Below are 21,471 nucleotides of genomic sequence, written 5' to 3'. Positions count from 1 at the left end.
TCTACATATTCATATATCTGCATATATACATATATACATGTCTATATATATCTACATATCTATATATCTGCCTGTATAGATATATCTACATATTTATATATCTACATATCTATATATATCTACATATCTATACATCGGCATATCTATATATCTGCATATCTATATATGTACATATATATATATATACATATCTATAGACTTACATATCTATATATATCTACATATATACATATATATATTTATACATACATACATGCATATATATATATATATTAGAGAGTGAGAAAAAGAGAGATACAGAGTGTTTTTAGAGGTAGCAAATTTTAAATTGATATCTTGATTTTCCTTAATGGTAGATTTGGTAACTATCAGTTATAAATGCCAAAAATTAATCTTTGAAATAAAGTACATATTGATATAATCAAAATATTTTATATAATAGAAATATTTTTTCTGTGATTTATTTTCATTTAAGGTTCGTCGCCTCTGAAAAACACCCTCTCTCTCTCTCTCTCTCTCTCTCTCTCTCTCTCTCTATATATATATATATATATATATATATATATATATATATATATATATGTATATGTATATATATATAATATATATATATAATATAATATATATATAATATATATAATATAATATATATAATATATATAATATATATGTAATATAACATATATATAATATAATATATATATAATATAATATATACAATATAATATATATATAATATAATATATACAATATAATATATATAATATGATATATATATATCTCATAATATTTATCATTTTTAAAATGTTAGGCTTTATTGGTAACAACTTGCATATAGCTGTTTCGGCCCAATGTTGACATACAAGTATATAATAATTCATTAATTATAGTTTTTCACAACTGAGCAAGATCATCAGCGCATAGAAAAACAATTTTCAAAAGTTTTTACACCCTATAAACAGAACTCTGTTATTAACATGACAGGTGTTCACCTTTTTTTTTTATCCACAACATATATGTATATAATTGTTATAGGGACTCACCCATGCACTAAAGATGAACTCTTCCAAACTGTATAAATTAACTGAGAATTACAATTCTCAGAATAGTCAGTATACTTTCTTAGTCTGCTATCTTGGCAGTACTTACTACGATGGTTGCTCTTTCTATATGCTGTTTTTGTTTTAATATATTTTACATTTTCTAACATATCTACGTTTGTGTTTTCTTAATGACTCTTCCTGGGCCACAACAGTATGTGTATATATGTATATTTTTTTAAGGCTCCATCAGTCTTTTACAGACTATGGATACCCACAAAGGGGTGCCCATGCATGCAATTTTTGTGGCAGGAGGTGCGCAAACTCCAACCACACCTCTCCTAAATCGACATTGTTAAATACCAGTGAAAGGTGAAGTGAATGTACAAGACGACTGGGAACAAATGCTGAAATAAGTGGAGAGCACATACAGCGCCTAGAATTCCGAAATGGTTACCCATCTGGTACTAACAAGGCTAAACGTTGCTTAACTTTGATGATCTGACGAGAACCGGCGTGTCAATGCGATTATGTTATATATATATATATATATATATATATATATATATATATATATGGCATGATCGCATATATTATTTTTTAAAAACAGTAATCTACGTACACGCGTTTTTCGGGGTCCTACCCCTCTTTAGCATAGCTTAACTGTTGTTAGGACTCGAACCTTATGTATTTCAGACCAGCGTCTTATAAGGTCCAGACAACAGTCAAGCTACGCTGAAGAGGGGTAGACCCCCGAAACACGCGTAGATTACTGTTTTTTTTTAAAATAATAAATAAATACGTTCAAATAAAAAGAGGGCAACTTTCTAAGAAAACACAGTATCTCCAAGGTGGAGACGATAACCTTAATATCGTTTAAAAAATCAACAACAAAACTATATATATATATATATATATATATATATATATATATATATATATATATATATATATATATATATATGAAAGAGACACAGAGAGAGACACAGACAGACAGACAGAGAATGATTTCGTTTTTTTTTTTTATAGATGATAGAATCAAAGTGTAACAAAATAAATAAAGACGAAACAAAAAACAAAAAAAACAAAAAAAAAAAAAACGCGGCAATAATGCGCACGGGCTCAAAATCAACAGTAAACATTGGCATGACGGGGTCAATTTAGCCTTGACCTTTGTGTTAGTCATCACCACGAACAACAACAACAACAACAACAACAACGCGAATGATCAGCAAAGATGAAACACTAAAAACACGATTTCTTGTTTATATTGTCAAATAAATACTTTGTGGCTTAGTAAACAAGCATTGTTATTATCATTAAACCATTTACTACAAGCTGGACCTATCGATGGTGTCCGGGAGTCTTTTTTACTCCCATTTTTGTTTCGCTTCTTTTTTTCCTATCATGTCGTTTTTTTTTTTTGTTTGTTTCCCCCCCCCCCCTGATGCTTGTCCAGAATTCTCATCCCTCATGACAAAAATAGAATTTACAAAAACTTGTATGATGCACCGTGACGTGACGGGGAAAAATTATCATGCACTACAAATCATGTAAATTGATCAAATCGTTTTATTTTTAAATAAAAAAATCAAATTTTATGGTTAAAGTACGAGCGACGATCTCGCGATGCCATCTTAAAAAAAAGGCTGAGAGTACAAGGGAGATAATTCTAAACCGAGATTTTAGAAATCCATTGGCATTGGAAAAACTCAAATTTGCTTTAAAATGATTTTCTTTATAAAAATAAAACTACTTGATCAATTTACGTGATTTTTGGTGTACGATATTTAAAGTGGACAAAATTGTTCTTTTTTATGTACTTGTGTTTGGTTAAATGAAAGTGACGATAACATATTCAGAGATGTTGAATCTTACAATCAGTTTCCACACTCTAAAACTATGCAGGTCGTTAAAAATGGAATTTTCTTGCATTTGGTAAAAGTTATTTGCTATATACGAATTTTGTTTGTTTTCGATTTCTCGGTTGTTGACTATACTACATCATTGCTCAAAATGATAACTAATTGTTATCAAGGTAATATTGCTATAATTTCTATTTATATAATTACTAGCAGTTCAAATGTTTAGACCCAAAATTGGCTGAATAGTTTGTTAGAAACCGCAAAGGTAAAATCTTTTGAACTGTGACCCCTTGACAGCCAAATTTCTGGCCGAAAACTGATTAAAAAGATCTTTTCAAATCTCAATACCCCTTATGTCAAATCCTAAGTCTGTAGACTGAAAATTAACAGAGTAGTTTGGTAGGGAAATGTACGCACACAGACACACAAAGAGACAATTTCACTTTTATAGATATATATATAGATTAGGCATAAAAAGCTTACAAACTTTTTAATCTTTTAATACGTTAGGACAGCATCGGACCAGGAGGGATTTCCCGAGCACCACGATCAGAGGCGACAAAGTGCCCTTCAGTCGTGAACATGCCTCGAAAACACATGCATGGTTTAAAGTAACATATTAATCGGGGCCATGCTCATTGATATGGCATTTCATAAATTGAAATTTAATTAAATGTTTACTCTTGAAAATTCAATTTTAATAAAATATCTCGTCCATAACTCCTGTTCTTGACGACTTTCACAATTGTTTCAGGTTAAATGAAACTTTGAATTATTGACTATAGAAGCCGTTCTGTTCTTTGACAGCACGTAGAAAACATTAATTAGTTGTTTGTTAATGTTTTTTTTTTTTTTTTTATATATACTTGCCTTAACAAGCAGTATTCCAGTATACGTAAATTTATCAATTATTGGTCGAACCAGACGATTATTTCTATGCTCCATCACAAAGTTTCACGAAATATTTTAAATTTACTAGATGTGAATTGAGTTTCGTTGACCCCGAACTCGGCGAACAATTCATGGAAAAAAAAACTAACGCTTACTTCCATGGTTGGTTTGTCAACAACTATACAGTGGGTCAACAACTATACAGTAGGCCAACAAAATCTACGTAGATCCTAGACCATAATCAGTTTACGGTTAGGGTGTGAAATTTATAGCAGCTATTACTGTACGGCATAATCATGTTGACACACAGGTTCCCCATTGGATCATGGAAATTAAGCAACGTTAAACCTGGGCAGTACTAAATGGGTGATCATTTGGGACTTCGAGGTGCTGTATGTGCTCTCCGCTTATATCGGCATTGTTTTCAGTCGTCCTGGACTTCTCCTTGCCATTGGATCCAGGCCGTGCCGATTCAGAAGAGATGTGGTTAGGGGACTGCACAGACTTTGCCTCACAATTACACACGCAGCTACCCTTACAGGGGGTATCCTTTGTCTTTCGAGACTGAACGGAGGCATATTTTTGCCGGCAAAGCACCTTTGTATGTTTTTACCGCATTTTTCAATGGAATCAAATTATAATTTAAGATTTTTATTCAATATGTTTACTTGTACAAACTATTTATTTTCAACTTTGTCACTTTTAGAAATTTTAATAAAGCTTAAAAAAAAATGCTTAGTCTGCAGTTTGTATTTTTGTATCATGTGCGATCGCAATTAACACACTTTTTCATTTTATGTGTACGATATTTGTACCAATGCAAATGCCTGCAACCAAACATGGTTTACGAGTCAATTTTTTTTTTTTTTTTCATTCTTAAATTTAGTGGGCAAATTAATTTTCTTTTTCTTATGAATTTTCTCTAAAATATATCACTCCACTTTGCTCAATATCTCTCGACTCTTGGTGAGTGTTCATAAAAAGATTGCAATCTTTTGTGATATACTGAAGCATTAAACCAGATTTTCTAGTTTATTAAGGACCTTTCTGATTTTTGCATCCACATGGTGGGAAGATTAGGCATTTAAAATTGTTCGCGTTAACACTGACGATTTGAAATCATGGATAGCGAAAGTAGTGGAGTTTTCGTCATCAGAGTGTAGTATCTGACTGATGATATACTCAATAATTAATTATTGTTTTTAGTCAATGGAAGGGGAAAGTTTTCTATAGTGAGGCAATTTTATGTTTGCATACTTCCAGAGTATATAAATACCTACATACATTTCCACCTTTTGTAAAAAAGAAACGTTTTAAAATTAATTAAAAATAATTAATAATTGGGCACTTCTGCATTACACGGGTGGCGATAATTGTTAGGGAGCGACAACTCCAATTTCTTTTTGGTCTAATAACACGGCAAATAAATAAACATGATTTTCTTTTCCGAACACAAAAATATTTGAAAACCAAAACATTTATTGTATAAAAATGTATAAATATATAATTGTAGAAGCATTTATTGAAAAGTCTACCGTAAGAAAATATAATTTTAATAAAACAATTTTTGAATTAAAGCATCATTGGATATTTTTTTCCCGAAACATTTTTTTTAATTAAAGTAACCTTGTCATTGTAACAAAATATAGTTTTAATTTTTGGAGAGCACCTGTTGAATGATCAACAATACATTAGTTTTAATTTTTAAATTAATAAACAATTTAAATGGAGAGAAGCTACACCTGGCGACAGTTTAGTGAAACGCACAAAAAAAAAAAAAAAAAAAAAAAAAAATGTCCGTCGTCCGACCGTCCGTGTATAATACAGAAAGTGCCAATAATTGTATCGCGTCAACAAATGTAAGAACGTTGGGTTTTGTGGCAATAAATAATTGGCGAATTTAGTATGTTTAACGGTACCCAATTTTCTTAATAACAAGCAGAGATTTTAATTTAATTCGCGCAGTTCGTATTTAGATCTTCGTATCGTCTAAAATACAAAGCAAATATCATTCTGTTTTCAGGATCGTTATTAAAATTACTGATAAGGCTTCAAATAGAATTTCGTGAAAATGCACTTCCATCTTCACCATTTTAACCCATATTCGATAACTTTTGTTCTTGCAGGGCATGAAGACATATTGGCGCTTCTACAGAATTGGGACGAGATTTTGTAGCCGATAAATGGAGTTATGTTGCGAGTTTGTCTCTGCTTTATCGTTATTTTCATGGAAAGTGTTCAACTGAGCTTCAATCTATGGTCCCCCCTCGCTAAACTTTCACAAGAAACACTAGACTAGCTGAAAACATTATCAATAATTTTCCCCACTCTTTATCTGTACCTAAACCTAAACATAGATTCCATGATCAAAGCTTCTTTCTTAGAACTGCACGCCTGTGGAATTGTCTTCCGTTGCCTGTGGAATTGTCTTCCGTTTTCCTGCTTTCCAGCTGTCTATAATATGGTTGTCTTCAAGTCCAACGTGAACAAGTTTCTGATGAGCCGTTCCATTTAAGTTAACAAATTTACCGAACTTCCATTACTATCGATTACTATATTGTCCTTTTGACTACTCTACACTCTTTAACCCTTATCCTTGAGTGGCCTATCAGCCTTGATAAGTGGTGACGCCTATGTAAAAAAAAAAAAACAAAAAAAAAACTGATTTTTTTTGTCAATTCTAATAAGTACAATAATAGCTTCCAAATTATGCAGTCGAAATTACCTAAATATTACTGAATTATTAAACAAAACAACTTTAATAGTGTTAGCAGGTGGAAAATTGCCGCCATCTTGTTTTAACCAAAACAAAAGATTACCTCCCTTTGAACTCTCCTGTGTCTTACGATCATTTTCATCAAATTCTATTTTTTATTTTTTTTAATAAATAATTTTCTACCTTATCGATTTTCGTAATCTTTGGATATAATCATCTTAAAAATACGAGAAGTACGTAGATACCATTGTTTTCATGCGAAATTCAGTTTTACGATTTCCGAAATTTGGTTCCAATAGTGTAGAAGCACCGAAATATTTCCTCAAAATTTTTTTATTTGTTCTAGTTGTCTTTGCTGAAATTTGTCTTATTTTTCTTGAAGTTTCTCTTCTGAACGGAGCTTTTCTATTTCCATTTCTTCTGATATTCCTTTAATACTATTTGTGTGTTTTTCTTTTCTCGCAATTGCTTTTGAAAGCCGTTGTTCTTGTTGATGTTAAATGATATCCAATATTCCTCTGTTAAATTCCTCAATTTTGACCCTTAAAATAGGTTACCGACTGTTTCATGTGTGTGTGTGTGTGTGTGTGTGTGTGTGTGTGTGTTTCTTTTGTTTTATTTTTATTTTTTTCTCACATGATCCTAACTTTTCTCACTTGCAGAGAAATCCTTAACTTCTTAGCGAGAGTATAAAAATGAGAAAGTTTCGTGTTCTTAATCACACAATTAACAAAACGGAGAAAATTCATCTGAACTTTTTGTTGGCTTTTCTTTTTTTCCATGGTTAAAAGATTTAGATTTCAAAATCTCGCTCGGAAATCTTTTTCGTTTAACTCAAAAAAAAAAAAAAAAAAAAAAAAAAAAACTTTTTCAATCCTATTTTCTGACAGTGGGTGCTTCCTTCTTTTTAGATTTGACATACCGTGTGCGTTAGAAATCCAGTGTAGCTTTTAGATTCTCTCTGTTACTGTTAGAATTACCAAATTTTCAGAGCACACGACTTGAGTATTTTATTAGAAAATCCAACTTTTTACTAATATCAATGATTATATTTTATCCGATATATATATATATATATATATATATATATATATATATATATATATATAGCTGTAATTCAATAAATTTTCTGGTCATCTTAGTATACCTACTTTTAGTTACAGCTATTACATTCTTACAATGGTTTTTTTATATTCTATAAATTTTTGTTTATTAGTGGCTGCCTTGAGTAGCTGTTAAATTTATGGGATGCTTGCTGCCTATGTGCAATAGCAGCTGCATAGGTTGAAGTAAACCATTGGGGACAGGGGAGCTTACTATAGAATTTGTACATGGGCAGATATTCTCCTTCACCTGTTATGACCCATTCCGTTGCCTCATTTGCACCCTGTTTAGCAAGGAACGAAAAAAAGTTTACTGCATGGAGCATTTCTAATGGATTTCCAATCGTTGTTTGAGGTTGGAGGTTTAGGTTGATATCAACTATTATTACAAGATGGTCAGCATCACAAGTGAGCTTTGGGCATCTCTTACACAAACTTTGGGTCATATTGTCCAGAATAGATGAAAAGTGAGCTTGCTGATCATCACGATCTGGGATGTGTATTGGGAAAGTAATGTTTTTTTACAATAAAGAAACTATACATGCTATTACCAGCCGTGTAGCTCAAGAAACCAAGCCAATCTTTATGGTGAACATTAAAATCACCAAAGATTATACAGTTACAAGACCTAGCATTTCTATCTCATCGCAGTTAATAATCACCTGAAGAAGGCTAGAGGGTGATTTAGCCAAAATGTGGTGAAACAACAACTATGAAGATGTGGATAACAGTCCACAAAAAAAAAAAAAAAAATGAATACACAATTATGAAGCCTCTTCTCAAAAAGGATTCCAAAACATAAAATAATATATAATATTACAAATATAGTCAAGCAGGATACAATCCTATGCTGAAGGAGAATAGTAGAGGTAATGTAAGTAACACTGTGTTCTAAGGTTAATCTGAAGCACATATATTTACAAAATTAAATCTACCAGAATGCATTTCAGTTTCAACTATTTTAATATTTTGTTAATAGTTTGAAAAAAGAATGAATTATTTTGTGTGAACTCAAAATATTTTCCAACAAATGAATATGCGTGTGTAAGTAATACGCGTATGCATATGTGTATATGTGTGTGTTGGTTTACCTTTTTCTTGTTAGTGCATGTGAGTGAGTATTAAGAGGTGCCTTCAAGAAGTTTCCAGACATTTTTTTTTTTTCGTATGGGCACTTTTATTGACAGTACACATATGAAACTCTAGTCCCATTCAAAGTAACCTCCTCCGGCTGCAGTGCACTTGTACCGTTCCAACAACTTCTGGAAGGCCCTATGGAAGTTCTCTTGTGCGAGTGTGTCAATGACCCTTGTCACAGCCTCTTTCATCCCCTCAGTTGTCTTATAACGACAGCCTCTAAGGGTTTCCTTGAGTTTAAGGAATAACCAAAAGTCAGGAGGAGCAAAGTCTGGACAATAGGTTAGGATGAGGAACTGTCTTGATGCCTATCTTGGTCAAATAGGTTTTTTTTTTTTTTTTTTTTTTTTTTTATTACATTTTCACCCCGAACAAGGCACATTGCCACTTTGGTGTAGGGGGCTACTATCAGGGGCAGCTACTACTGGGGCACTATGTTGGGATTTGGGCAGCAAGATGTCGGTTCACGTTACACTTGAACTTCTGCATGTCAGTACAGTTAGGGAAACAGGAACCTGGAATGGAATTCCAGAATCTAGCGGTTCTGGGGAAGAAACTACCGGAGTAGAAAGACATCTAGGGATCTCTACTGTATGGGGGTGGGATTTAGCTGCCTGTCGGGTTTGTTGAGGGTGTCTACGTCGTGGGGGAACAAGTGTCTGCAGTTCGTCAGAGCATTCACCATTAAAATACTTGTAGAACAGGCAGAGGGATGCAACGTTTCGTTGATGGGACAGAGGCTGAAGCTTAGATGCCAGTTCAGGGCCTATCAGATTGGCGACTCTCTTTTGAACCTTGTCTAGGAACGAGAGACTAGTAGCAGATGCACCAGCCTAAATGTGACAACAATACTCTATACATGGGCGAATGGTAGCCTTATAGAGGTACAGGATACTTTCAGGTGTCAGTAGTTTTCTAGCACGGTAGAGACAGCCTACCTTTTTCGCAGCGGCCCTGCAAGGACAGAGTTGGGAACTGGTTCCTTCACGCAAATCTTCTACATCTTCAGTTCCTCGCAAATAATTGTGTGTACAGTTCCCACACTGACATCAAACTGTGCACTTATTGTCTTTATAGACACACAACGGTCTTATCCAGGAAATTCTTTATTTGACCAATCAACTCTGGTGTTCTAACTTCCTTATTCCTCCCACACCTCCTCTCATCCCTTACAGACTCCCTACCTTCCTTGAATCTCTTATGCCACTTAAAAACTGATTCTCAATTTATGCAAGATGGTCCAAAATGAAGCATTCCATACGTTTCTGCAGGATTTTTTTCCAAGTTTAAAATAGAATTCTATTGCATATCGTTTTTCCATAAAGTGTCCTCACATCCAGATTGCATTTTTGAAATTCACCAACTGTGACAATCAGGCTTTAGTAGGGTGTATCCAATCCCTGCTGTAGCTGGTCATTTGAACCTGAAATCATAAAAATTGGTCAATCATCTCATAAGATGTATAACAATAACATATTGAATTTTCAAGAATCTGCGAAAATTTTAAATGCCTGTACAAAAACAGTTTGGAAACTTATTGAAGGCACCTTCTAATTCTTTTCTCTTTGTCTAACTGTTACTAGTGCGTAGGCATGTACATGAAAGATAGACAAAGCTTATATGTGAGTCATTAATCCTTTTCTTTTGCAACTTGCCAATCTCGGCTCAAAGGAGGAGTTGGGTTCCTGACCAAAATGTACTGGCTTGAGAAGTCTGGGGAAAATTGATTTTGTTACTGGGTCTTATAGGATGTTTTAACTTCGTGTTGGCTTACTATTTTCACATAGGTCTAGAAGTGTAAGCCATGTTTAGTTTCATAAAAGTTTCAGATGGTTTGTTGTTTTAAACAAGTCTTGAGAGGTGACTGGTTTGCAGTAGACAGAACAGTTTCCGATGGTTTGTTGTTCTAAACAAGTTTTGAGAGGTGACTTGTTTGCAGTAAACAGTTCCACAGAGCAAAATATTCTTACCGTGTCGAGACGGGGGGGGGGAACATGTGAAATTGCTCCAAAAAAGGTTTAATATTTATGAAGCAATTCTGGTTTCTGATTGGTTGGTAGCAGAACGTGAATTAATTCGATTCGTCAGTTCCTAGCAGCATCGTTTATAAATAGAATCGTCCGACTGTAATGGGGTATGATCCCATTACTGCGTCTGATGGGGAAGGTCTCCTAGCGGCTTTGGCTGCAGGGAGACAGGGTAGTACACGTCAAGGATTCATCACTTGACACTCAGTCCGACAGGTGAAGGGTTGGGAACCGGCCCAGCACCTGTCGGACCGACACTCAGTCCAACAGGTGAAGGGTCGGGAACCGGCCCAGCATCTGTCGGACTGAGGTACACCGCCTGGGTAATACCTAGGAGGTCCACCCTCCCAGGCCTTGCCACTGGGCTTTCCGGTGGGGCAAGTTTCGGGGAATGCCGACGGGGTTACTCAGGCAATTTTTAAAATTGCAGGAGTGCCCCTTCTTTAGGGGAGCCTGCGAGGTTCCCACTTTCCGGCCTTGTGCCACATTTTGCTGATGTGGGCAGCAATTAAATATATACCTCATTACAAGTCCAAAATATTGCAACATGTTACTGTTGAGGCTTGAGACGATTTTCGGTGGTTGAAAAATATTTTGAGTTGACACATTCCTGTGAAACTTACTTTAGAAAGTAAGGAAGAAAGCGAATTCCAATGGAGCGGAGAAAGAAAGTGTGTAGCAATTATAACCATTTGCTTTTTAGTGTTAGTAGGAATCACTTCCGCGATTAAGTCGCCACAACCTTTGAAAAATTGAAAACAATTTAGAAATCCTAAAATCCCCAAAAATAAATTCATTTCTGACTTTAAAATTCTTAGCCAATACTCATTATTACAGACTGAAATTTTTGGAAGCTATTAAATCCAATAATGTTATAGATAGAAGATTAAAAAAGGATTACCCGAAGAAAATTAATTCATAGTATAACTATTTTTTTTCAATTTTTTCAACCCATATCGTAAAATATTTTTAAAAATGAATAACAACAATAATAATAAGCTCCTAGTTGTTAATAATAATAATAATAATAATAATAATAATAATAATATAAAATAAACATCAACTACTCATGGGCAACGTCGGGAAGAAGGTACAGTTACTTATAAATATGTCTTTGTTTTACAGAACACGTTTGTGAAAAAAAAAAGTTCCATTCATACTGCACACACACACGTGCAGGTAAGAGAGAGAGAGAGAGAGAGAGAGAGAGAGAGAGAGAGAGAGAGAGAGAGAGATTGATTGTTTTCTTCACTTTTCCCGTACTATGACGTCACATGCACATCAAAACATTGAGGAAGTACCCACATGGTTCTTTCTGTTGACAATACGCTTTCTCTGATTGGGCGATTCACTGTGTTTTCAAACACAGACACGGGTACCAAAAGAGAATTGAAATCATGTAGAAATATCTGTTTTATCCGAACGAAAAGGATCATAAATATTAAACAAAAGCTTAGTCGACGACCGTAAGTGTAATTCTGAATTTTATTCGAGGTTTGAACCTATTATTTTCATATCATATTCCCTCAAAATGAGCATATTTGCGTCATTGTAACTGACCAATCGACGATGGTGTTATATCGAGTCATTCGCTCAATTTCCATGCGTGTGTGCAATGTTCTTCATATAAACGTAAATATAGACGCACACAAATAATAATGACTCCAACTGAAAACATCGATTTAGTTGCATATTGATGTTTATGCTTTTCTCTATATAAGCGTTATGGGATTTCTAGTCTCCTTCACAATTATTTCAAACAATTAAAGGCTGCATTTATTCGCAGTTTAAACCAAATTCGTTGATAACAACAGTAACTGCTAGAATACTTCTCGTTTTCAACAACAACAAAGTCGTTTTTCTTTGGAAAAAACAAACAAACAAACAACAACAAAACAGGGATATTTATTTTAAAAAAAAATAAAAATAAACAAACTCCCAACAATTCTTTCTTAGGTGTATATCTTCGTTCTGGCTATTTTTTTTTTTTTTACACTGGGTTTCCACTTACAGGAATGGATAATATATTTATTTGCAAACTTCTTACTGCCAACAAGGCATCTGGCTGGACATAAACTCCATCATCAAGTGCTTTCCCAAGGTAAGAAAAATAAAAATAAACCCTGGGTGGTTTATTAAATGCTTTTAGGATACGTGCATGTTATGTGCATATATTTATAGGTTTAAAATAAAAACCTATTCAGTACACTTACAAACATGTGCAGCTTAAATTTTCGACCACGAAAAATAAAACAAAATTCAAGGATGATCTTAATTCCGACTTTTTTTCTTTTTTTTTTTTTCTTTTTTTCGATCTGGCCTTAAAGTGGGGGATTTATACAGCAAGTTTTTATTGTTGTAAACTGGTCACCGACTTTCAGGAAAATTTAGGATAATATTAATTTTTTTTTTTATGTATATCCCCATCTCGGTTTTTTTTTTTTTTTTTTTTTACTCCGATTTCTTTGGAGAATGAGATTAATGCTTATATTAAAAATATACTTATTGGTAAATATAGATTTATTTTAAATATTTCCTTGTTACGTGTTTGTTATTGTCAGCTATGTTTATTTGTCAGGTTTTTTTTTTTTTTACCATAACTCACATTATAAGTGACACTATTAAAAAATAAACAGATCCTGTTTTATTTTTTAAATATTCAATATTTTATTTATTATAACTTAAGTAAATTTGATACTTGCAAATTTGAAATGTACATTTTGAAAAACCTAACAAGGCAGCATCTCCATAATTATTACCACTTTGTATACGTGTTTTTCGTCTCTGAACTGGCATTTTTTTTATTTTACAAATCGATCAATTTATTGAAATAGAAAAAAGCAATAGCGTAAGATACTACGAAAATAACTTTTAAAAAAATCATTAAAAAAAAGGTTAAATTAAATCCACCATACTGCATTTCGCATTTTCGTAAACACGTCAGCCATTTTAACCCTATTAATAGTTAAAAAAAAAAAATGAATACAAATTTCGTAGCTCTTCGACATTTGAAAGAAATTTGGAAATTTTTTGGGGTATTTTTCTTTCTTTTTTAACGACCTAACCCAGTATAGTATACCCCCTCCTCAACCTCCGCATGTTAAGAATGGCTTTCGGAATAACCCCCCCCCCCAACCTTGGAAGTCGTTCTTACCATGTGGAGGTTGGTGTTTACTACGCTTTTTGTATTCAATAATTGTATAGATTTAAACATAAAAAAATCGTGTTTTTGTTTCATAACTTCAGTTAATTTAATGACCGAATTTCATTTTTTTTTTCTTGTTTTTTTTTTGTTTGTTTTTGTTAAATCTAAAAACAAAAGGAAATACTCCCGGACAACGCTGGTTGGGATCAACTAGTTATTTAAGATTCCATTGATGAGTTAGTTAACTCGAAACACGCGTGTACGTAGATTAGTTTTAAAAATAATAAATAAATAAAAATGTTATACATCCAAACAAATTATGGGCGACTTTCTAAATAAACAAAAACGAGCTACGAGGCGAAGCCAATAATCAACCATATTCATCGTTTGAAAAACATATATATATATATATATATATATATATATATATATATATATATATATATATATATATATATATATATGGGAAAGTTGAATCAAGCAACTCCATTTTTTTTTTAATTTAAAAATACTTGTTGCTTTTTAAGAATGTTTTTTATTTTTCAAATTTCCTTATGAAGGAATTGAGAAAAGTTTCAAATTCTGCTAATCTCTGTAAGATTCGATAATTAAAGGCGACCACACAAAAATACTTTAAAACTGCGAGAAAAACAAAACAAAAAAAGACTGGAAAATTTAATGTTTTGTTTACTTATTTAGATGTGTTGTATTTTATACTTTAGTGGTTTTTTTTCCTTTCAGTAACGCGAACATTTTATTTTCGTGTTTTGCCTCCCCCACGAGGGCAGTAAAGTATTTTAATACGAGGTAAATCCAGCTCCGCCTAAAGGGGATTCTGAATTGGGGAAAATTATCTATAATTACTCCTTTACTGACCGAGAGCAGAAAAAAATGGAGTATATCAGAACACAATACAAACAACGCTTTGCTCTTAGCCAAAATGCAAAGTTGTATCTTGGTTTACAAAACTTAAGAGATTTTTTTTTTTTTTTTTTTTTTTTGGTAAAACTGATAAAAGGCCAACAAAGTGGGTGCTTTTTGCGTACCTGTTACCGCGTTATTTTTTAGATATCATTTTCAAGTTAAATTCATTTTCTACGATATTTTTTTATTAAATTGTTAGGTGAAAGTACAGAATAGTTACGAAACATTCCCCCTCCCCATGTTAAGAATGGCTTTCTGTAAATGTTATTTCAGCGCGGTAACATAGATGCACAAGTACCACAAAGTGTATCTGTTCAGATGCTGCATTTAATCCATTTTCTTCGTAGTTGAAGTCCTTCTAGACTCGGACAACTTTGTTTCAATCAAGTGTGCCTTGCTTCTTTTGGAGGAGGAGTTGTTTTTTCCTGACCTCAAAAACCGATAGTGTGCCCTCGTGGGGAGGCAAATATTTACAAAAATGTCAAATCAAGTTTACATTCGAGAACTAGGTTCTTTTTGTAGTCATTTTTTTTCAGCTGTCGTAATTCGTTACCAGATTTTATCGAGCAAATGGCCAGCCATGGGTGCTGATCTATATAAGCACCATTTTTTTTTTTTTTTTTTCAGTTGAATATATTTTCCTTCGCTTTCTTAATTAAGGATTTTTTTTATTTATTTTTTTTGAGGACTTTGTAGTTGACTTTTTGTTTACCTAATCATTTTTCTTTGTCTGGTTTGAAAAAAAATATTTTTAGATTCTTTTCAAGATTAAAAAATGCGAACCCGGAAGTAGCATTATTTAATTTGATTATAAATTTATTTTCAGTTAAACTTGATTTATTTTCTAAATTTTGGTTATTTAAAATTCAACATAAAAAAAAAATACAAATCTTTATAGTGTACATATGTCTATTACGGAACGAAGATGCCATTCCAAAAATCACGTAAATTGAGTCTTATAAATTGGAGTACACAAAGGGACTTCCTCGCGTCACCATCCTGAAAAAAATCTAGTGGATAAATTCAATAATTAAAATTTGCGAAATCAGCTCTAATCGCTTTAAATCGTTTAAAAATTTAGTTATAAAAATAAAACGATTTTTGGAATGTCTCCGTGACGGATACGTACATACAAAAACTTCTGTACTCTTAAAATTAATTCTAAATAAGAACTCAAATTTGAATAAACTAGAGTTTTTAATTTTTTTTTTTTTTTTTTTTTTTTTTTTACATTAGTTGAGGTTTGAAATAGTAATGACTGCATTAGGTCATTAATGCATTGCATTTACATTTAATTTTGACTTTTTCTACCCAGATAAATAAGTCATTGTCTAAAATATCTTTGTTAATGCAATTGTTTCCAAGCACAACAGAACAGCGTTATTCACGTTGGGCTTAAGTTCTTCACATTAAGTTTTCGAACTTTTTACGTCCATTAATTTTGTAGATAAAAACTTTGCCTTTTACAATTACTTAGTTTTATAGAAGCAATTTAGTTAAATCAATAATTTGAATGAACTATATCGTAATAGTTAAACTGAATTTCTAAAATTCTGTTAAAAGGAGTGTAAAGAAACAAGTTAACAAATTAAAAACAAAAAAAACTAACCAGGTAGATACAGCTAGTATATTTGCTCTCATCGTGAGAGCAGTTAGACACAAGGTCAGTTTTAATGTGAGGAATCCCCAGCTCTCTGGAAAAATACGCTCTAGTTTGGGATAAAAGTAAAACTTGCCCCAGTTTCGGTTTTCTTTCTCACTGACAGATTTCTTCAAATACGCTATTCTTATACTCTAAAAATCGTGGGTACTTATGCAAAATACGCACCGTACCATTTTAAAGATGATTTTAAATTCATTGTTTACGACACGCTATCTTATTAAAATGTTAATTAGAATAACATTTCAGCACGGCCCGTATTCTGCATAAATACCAAACGTATCCAAAGACAAAGTAAAACACGGTTTGGTGAACTGTTTACATCGTCGTATTGGACATTCCAAAGTGATTTTGAAGCATTTATGTTGGTTAAATTTTTTTTTTTTTTTTTTTTTTTTTTTTTTTTACAAAGTCGAGTATTATGGTTCATTTGTGCTGCTAAAAAACTTGTTTTTCCATCGCGCAACTATTGTATGATTGGACCCCGCTTCTTTCCCAATCTGTCGCATTTATTTTCTATTTTTATTTCTTTATTTTGAACAAAGAAAGAAAAAATAACGGGAAGAAGAAAGAAAGATCCGTTGTTTGAATGAATATTTTAGTTCATTTGTTTTGAGGAAAAACAAGAAAAGGAGCTCCTTCAGCGGTCCTTTTTTTTTTTTTTTCAACTTCAACTTTAATTTTGAGTAAGTTTATTTTATTTTTAGTTTGAATTAAACTAAAACTATGAATTACTAGCATAGTTTACCTAATTGATTTTTCAACTTCAAATTAAGTTTGTTTTTTTTTTGTTGTTTTTGTTTTTTTAAATCAACATTAATTTAAAAGGGCAACTTCAAATTACTGTTAATTTATTTAAATATGGTAAAAAAAAAAAAGCAAGAGAAAAAAAACTGAACAAAGGTCTTTATTACAATGAATGAAGTTACAAGAAACGGGGGGAAAACAAAGCATGGCGTTTGTTTTGATGATGGTTGATACAAATTGCTTTGTTTACTATCTGCACATCTGTCTCGTTTACAATTTAGACAATTTATTTAGACGAGAAACTAATTTAACATTTTAATTAAAGTTATATTTTAGCCTGAACACTTCATTTTCTTTTTGTATGTCTCTAAAACCAATCAATACCCAACGGGAGTCAAACAAAGGAATGATGTCTCTTCCTTAACAGATACTTGTTGAACCAATTTGATTCAGAATGACTTTCTAAAAGCGAAAACAAATTTCGATTATTGAAAAGTATCTCGAGATAGATACTCATGCCGAATACGGACCGTACTGAAATAAACTTATTCTTAACATGGCGGGGGAAAGGGGTTACATTTTATTATTTTTATTTATTTATTTTATTTATTTATTTATTTTTTTTTTGCACTTTCACCTAAACAATTAACAAGATAAAAGTAAAAATGGAATTTAACTTAAATGCTATCTAAAAAGAAAAAATAGCAATCCGTTCTGCATAAATATCCATCTAGATTATGGTTAAGATTCCGTGCTGAGTTTTCCTTCCGGTTGCTGCTGCAGACCCGGTGACAAGGCAGAAAGGGTCCCATTTCGTCTCGGATAACATGAAATCCTGGAGAAATTAACTTAAAGTATTTGTAAAAGAATTTTATTTTATTTTTTTTTTTTTACTGTACCTTAAAATGCATTAAAGGTAAGAACGGCTTTCTAAATATTTAGAAAATCGTTTTTGCATCTTTATTCAGTACGTAGTTAAAACTCCGGATGTGAACTCCGTTTACTTAAATATGGAAGGGAAGTCACTAAGCATTAAACGAAAAACGAAACCATATGGAACCACTTGTTTTATCGCGAAACAAAAAAAAAACTTATTTTTTACATTTCTATAAATATTTTAGTATTTAAAATATATTCATATGGAAATATTTTATTTTCAAAACTAATTTAAACTTTCATAGTTTATATTTCTATAATTTTCTAAATATGGAAATAATTTAACATTTTCAAGTTTTGTCAGTTTTGTCATGTATGATAAAACAAAGTAGCTAGCTTCAATTAAATAACGAAACAAACTAACACAAGTGTTAAAAAACATTTAACAATTTTCTATGATAAAACTTATGAAAAACAAATCTTTCAAAAAGACACTATTTATAGAAATGTAAATTTCACTAACATTTTGTTTTATTTCTTATTTTGAAGTGATTATCGAGTCAAGAACATCGCATCCATCTTTTCTTGGAAGCTTTCAACACTTCTCGTTTTTCGAACCGAATAAACATTTTACATTAAATAAAACCACAAAAAATATCCAGTGAGGTAGAAAAGTAACTTATCTTGCCTTTGATAACTTAACCTTTTCGAATCTGTATAGTAAAACAAACCCTGGATTGTTTTTTTTTTTTTTTTTTTTTTTTTTTTTTTTTTTTTTTTTTTTTTTTTTTTTTTTTTTCATGATAGCACTAAAAGTGTAAAAACTAATTTTTTGAAATGATTCTCTCTCCTCTGATCTTGAGCGCGTGGTAGGAAGAGGTGGCTGGTTACTTTTAATGTATCTAAAACCAAGCTCCTATCATCAACGCTCTATTCCCCATCTGGCATCAATTGAAATGGATGGCTCTCGTCTTGGGGAGGCTCTGTTTTGACAAGCTTCTGGGATTGACCTTTACTCCTGATCTGAAATGGAACACGTACATCAAATCCGTTGCCAAGGTCGCTGGAAAAATAGTGGGATCCTTCTACCGCTCCAGAAGATATCTCACTGCTGATGCAAATCTCTATCTATATAAAAGCCAAGTACGTCCAAGGATGGAGTACTGCTGTCACATCTGGTCAGGAGTTGCTAAAAACAGCCTATCCTGCCTTGACAGAGTACAAAATAGACTTCGTAGCTTAGTGGGGGATGCCCTTTTCTCTCCCCTGCAACCTCTCTCCCATAGAAGATACGTTGCGAGCCTGTTTTTTGTTTTAACGTTATTTCCATGGCAAGTGCTCGTCTGAACTCCAGTCTCTGCCCCCCCCCTCGCCAATCTTTCACAAAAACACCTGTTCAGCTGAAACCACTGTCAGTAATTTTCCCCACTCTTTATCTGTGCCTAAATCAAAACGTAGATTCCATGAACAAAGCTTCTTTCTTAGAAGTGCACGCTTGTGGAACTCTCTGCCGCTTGCCTGCTTCCCACCTGACTACAACTTGGATGTCTTCAAGTCCAACGTAAACACATTCCTAATAAACCGCCCCTTAAGACACTTTATCAAATCTCCATTACTAACGATTATTACGCTATTATCCTATTGATTACTGTACACGCAATAATCCTTATCCTCGAGTGGCCTCCGGGCCTTGATAAGTGGTGATTCCAATGTAAAAAAAAAAAAAATTATTTCCATATGGTTTCGTATTTCGTTTCATGTTTACTGGCTTCCATTCCATATTTAGGTAAACTTCCGGCGAGTTGAATTTTTGGACATAACTTTTTTGTTTTATTTAAACGAATACTGTAAAAAAATCCGATTAAGAACGTTTAATTTTGTGAAATGTTATGGAACACGTTTTGTTTTTGTAGCTGCTAAGCTAAGCTGTCAGCGTAGCTGCAACCGGAAATGAAATTCAGTACCTTATATTTACCAATTAACCATAACAATTTTGATGGGTAAATCTAAAAGCAATACACCCATTTTTTTGGAACTAAGAAATTCATATCTGCGTGTGTTTTTCCAACTGCGAATTACGGAAAAACCGGAAATATCTGAAACGGTTGGATTCGACACCGTAGGGTTAAAAAAAAATCAATGGCTTGAAAATTTACCTCGAATCGAAACAAGTTTCGTTTAATGTCAGTACTAATTGATCGTTTGGTGACGACTTGGTTACTCTCAGTTCGTTTCGTAAATCTGATACATTCGGATCCATAAGGGTCCCATCCTCTCTCATATACATATATAAATCAGAACAAAAACTACCAAAAATATCATCCATTGATAAACAAAGCGAAATATTCTTTTTCTAAATTTCATAAATTCGCTCGAATTAATTCTTGTATTAATTTTTATAGATAAATAATAGAAATTCATGGACAAAATTCGATTGGTTGACATTTTTATGTCCGCCTCTGAACGCCACCAATCACAATCAATCACGTGACTCAAATAACCAATAGATCACAACCATTAAAAAAATTGTCTGCCTTCAAAATGGTACTTATACACTTACGTTACCGTGCTGAAATAATGTTTTGAAAGCCATTCTTAACAGGGGGACGGTATTTTGTAACTTTTCTGTACTTCCACCTAACAATTTAATAAAATATATAGTGAAACTTGAATGCAACTTAAATACTATTAAAAAAAAAAACAGCATGTAACATAAGTGCATAAATACAAAAAAACTTCACTTTTTTTTTATACTCCTCCTCCCTCTGAATGACAGACTTTACAATATTTTTTCTGTTTAATGTTATTTTATTTTTCAAATGGAATTAACGTTAAAATCTATTTGTTCTGCGGCATTTTTTTTTTCTATTCAAACTCACTATGATGGATTTTCCCATAGTTAAAGGGCAGAATAATTAAGACGTGAAATTGTAATCAAAACATTAAACAAATGACTCGTATCAAACGCAGCAGGATTAATCTACCGACCTGTATTCTTTAAACGTCTTAAAACTGTTTTAAAATTTCCTTTAACACACCGTAATTTCTGGTTAGGATTAAAATTTATACCTTAAAGTTCAGTATTGTGGTTCCTGTGTGCTTCTAAATCAGATAAACAATAACTCAGAGGGTCGGGGCGGGGACTAAGAAAGAACATAATTATACGACGACTGGACTTTTGAGAATCAATTGTTGCATATGATGAGACTTCTCTACGCGAGTAGCCTTCCTTTGTGACGGGAGCGTCGACGGAATTTTTTTCTCAATCCGGGTTGCGGCGGACCTAAAGGAGCTTGCCCCTCATATTTTTTTTATTTTTTATATTTTCGATTTTTTTCAA

The 21,471-nt window shown here is 32.6% G+C and overlaps 1 protein-coding gene across 4 annotated transcripts in view; it reads left to right on the top strand.

Annotated features, from left to right (window-relative positions):
- The first annotated feature begins 12,053 nt into the window (after window positions 1-12,053).
- The window catches only part of LOC145246744 (F-box/LRR-repeat protein 2-like), a 423,804-nt gene continuing 414,386 nt past the window's right edge, over window positions 12,054-21,471 (top strand). Inside the window, exon 1 of one of the 4 annotated variants that reach the window (XM_080108504.1) lies at window positions 12,054-12,245. In XM_080108504.1, the coding sequence (XP_079964630.1) occupies window positions 12,085-12,245 (161 nt within the window). In that variant the 5' untranslated portion in view covers window positions 12,054-12,084. Of the gene's footprint in view, window positions 12,881-21,471 lie in introns of all 4 variants that reach the window. The other 3 variants (XM_080108506.1, XM_080108508.1, XM_080108507.1) reach the window with 3 other exon arrangements.

Source organism: Euprymna scolopes, chromosome 24 (genome assembly GCF_053919585.1).
Source record: "Euprymna scolopes isolate OS-2025 chromosome 24, ASM5391958v1, whole genome shotgun sequence".
Classification (NCBI taxonomy): domain Eukaryota; kingdom Metazoa; phylum Mollusca; class Cephalopoda; order Sepiida; family Sepiolidae; genus Euprymna; species Euprymna scolopes.
The sequence above is the reverse complement of the archived record's forward strand: the minus strand, read 5'-3'. Positions and strand labels throughout refer to the sequence as shown.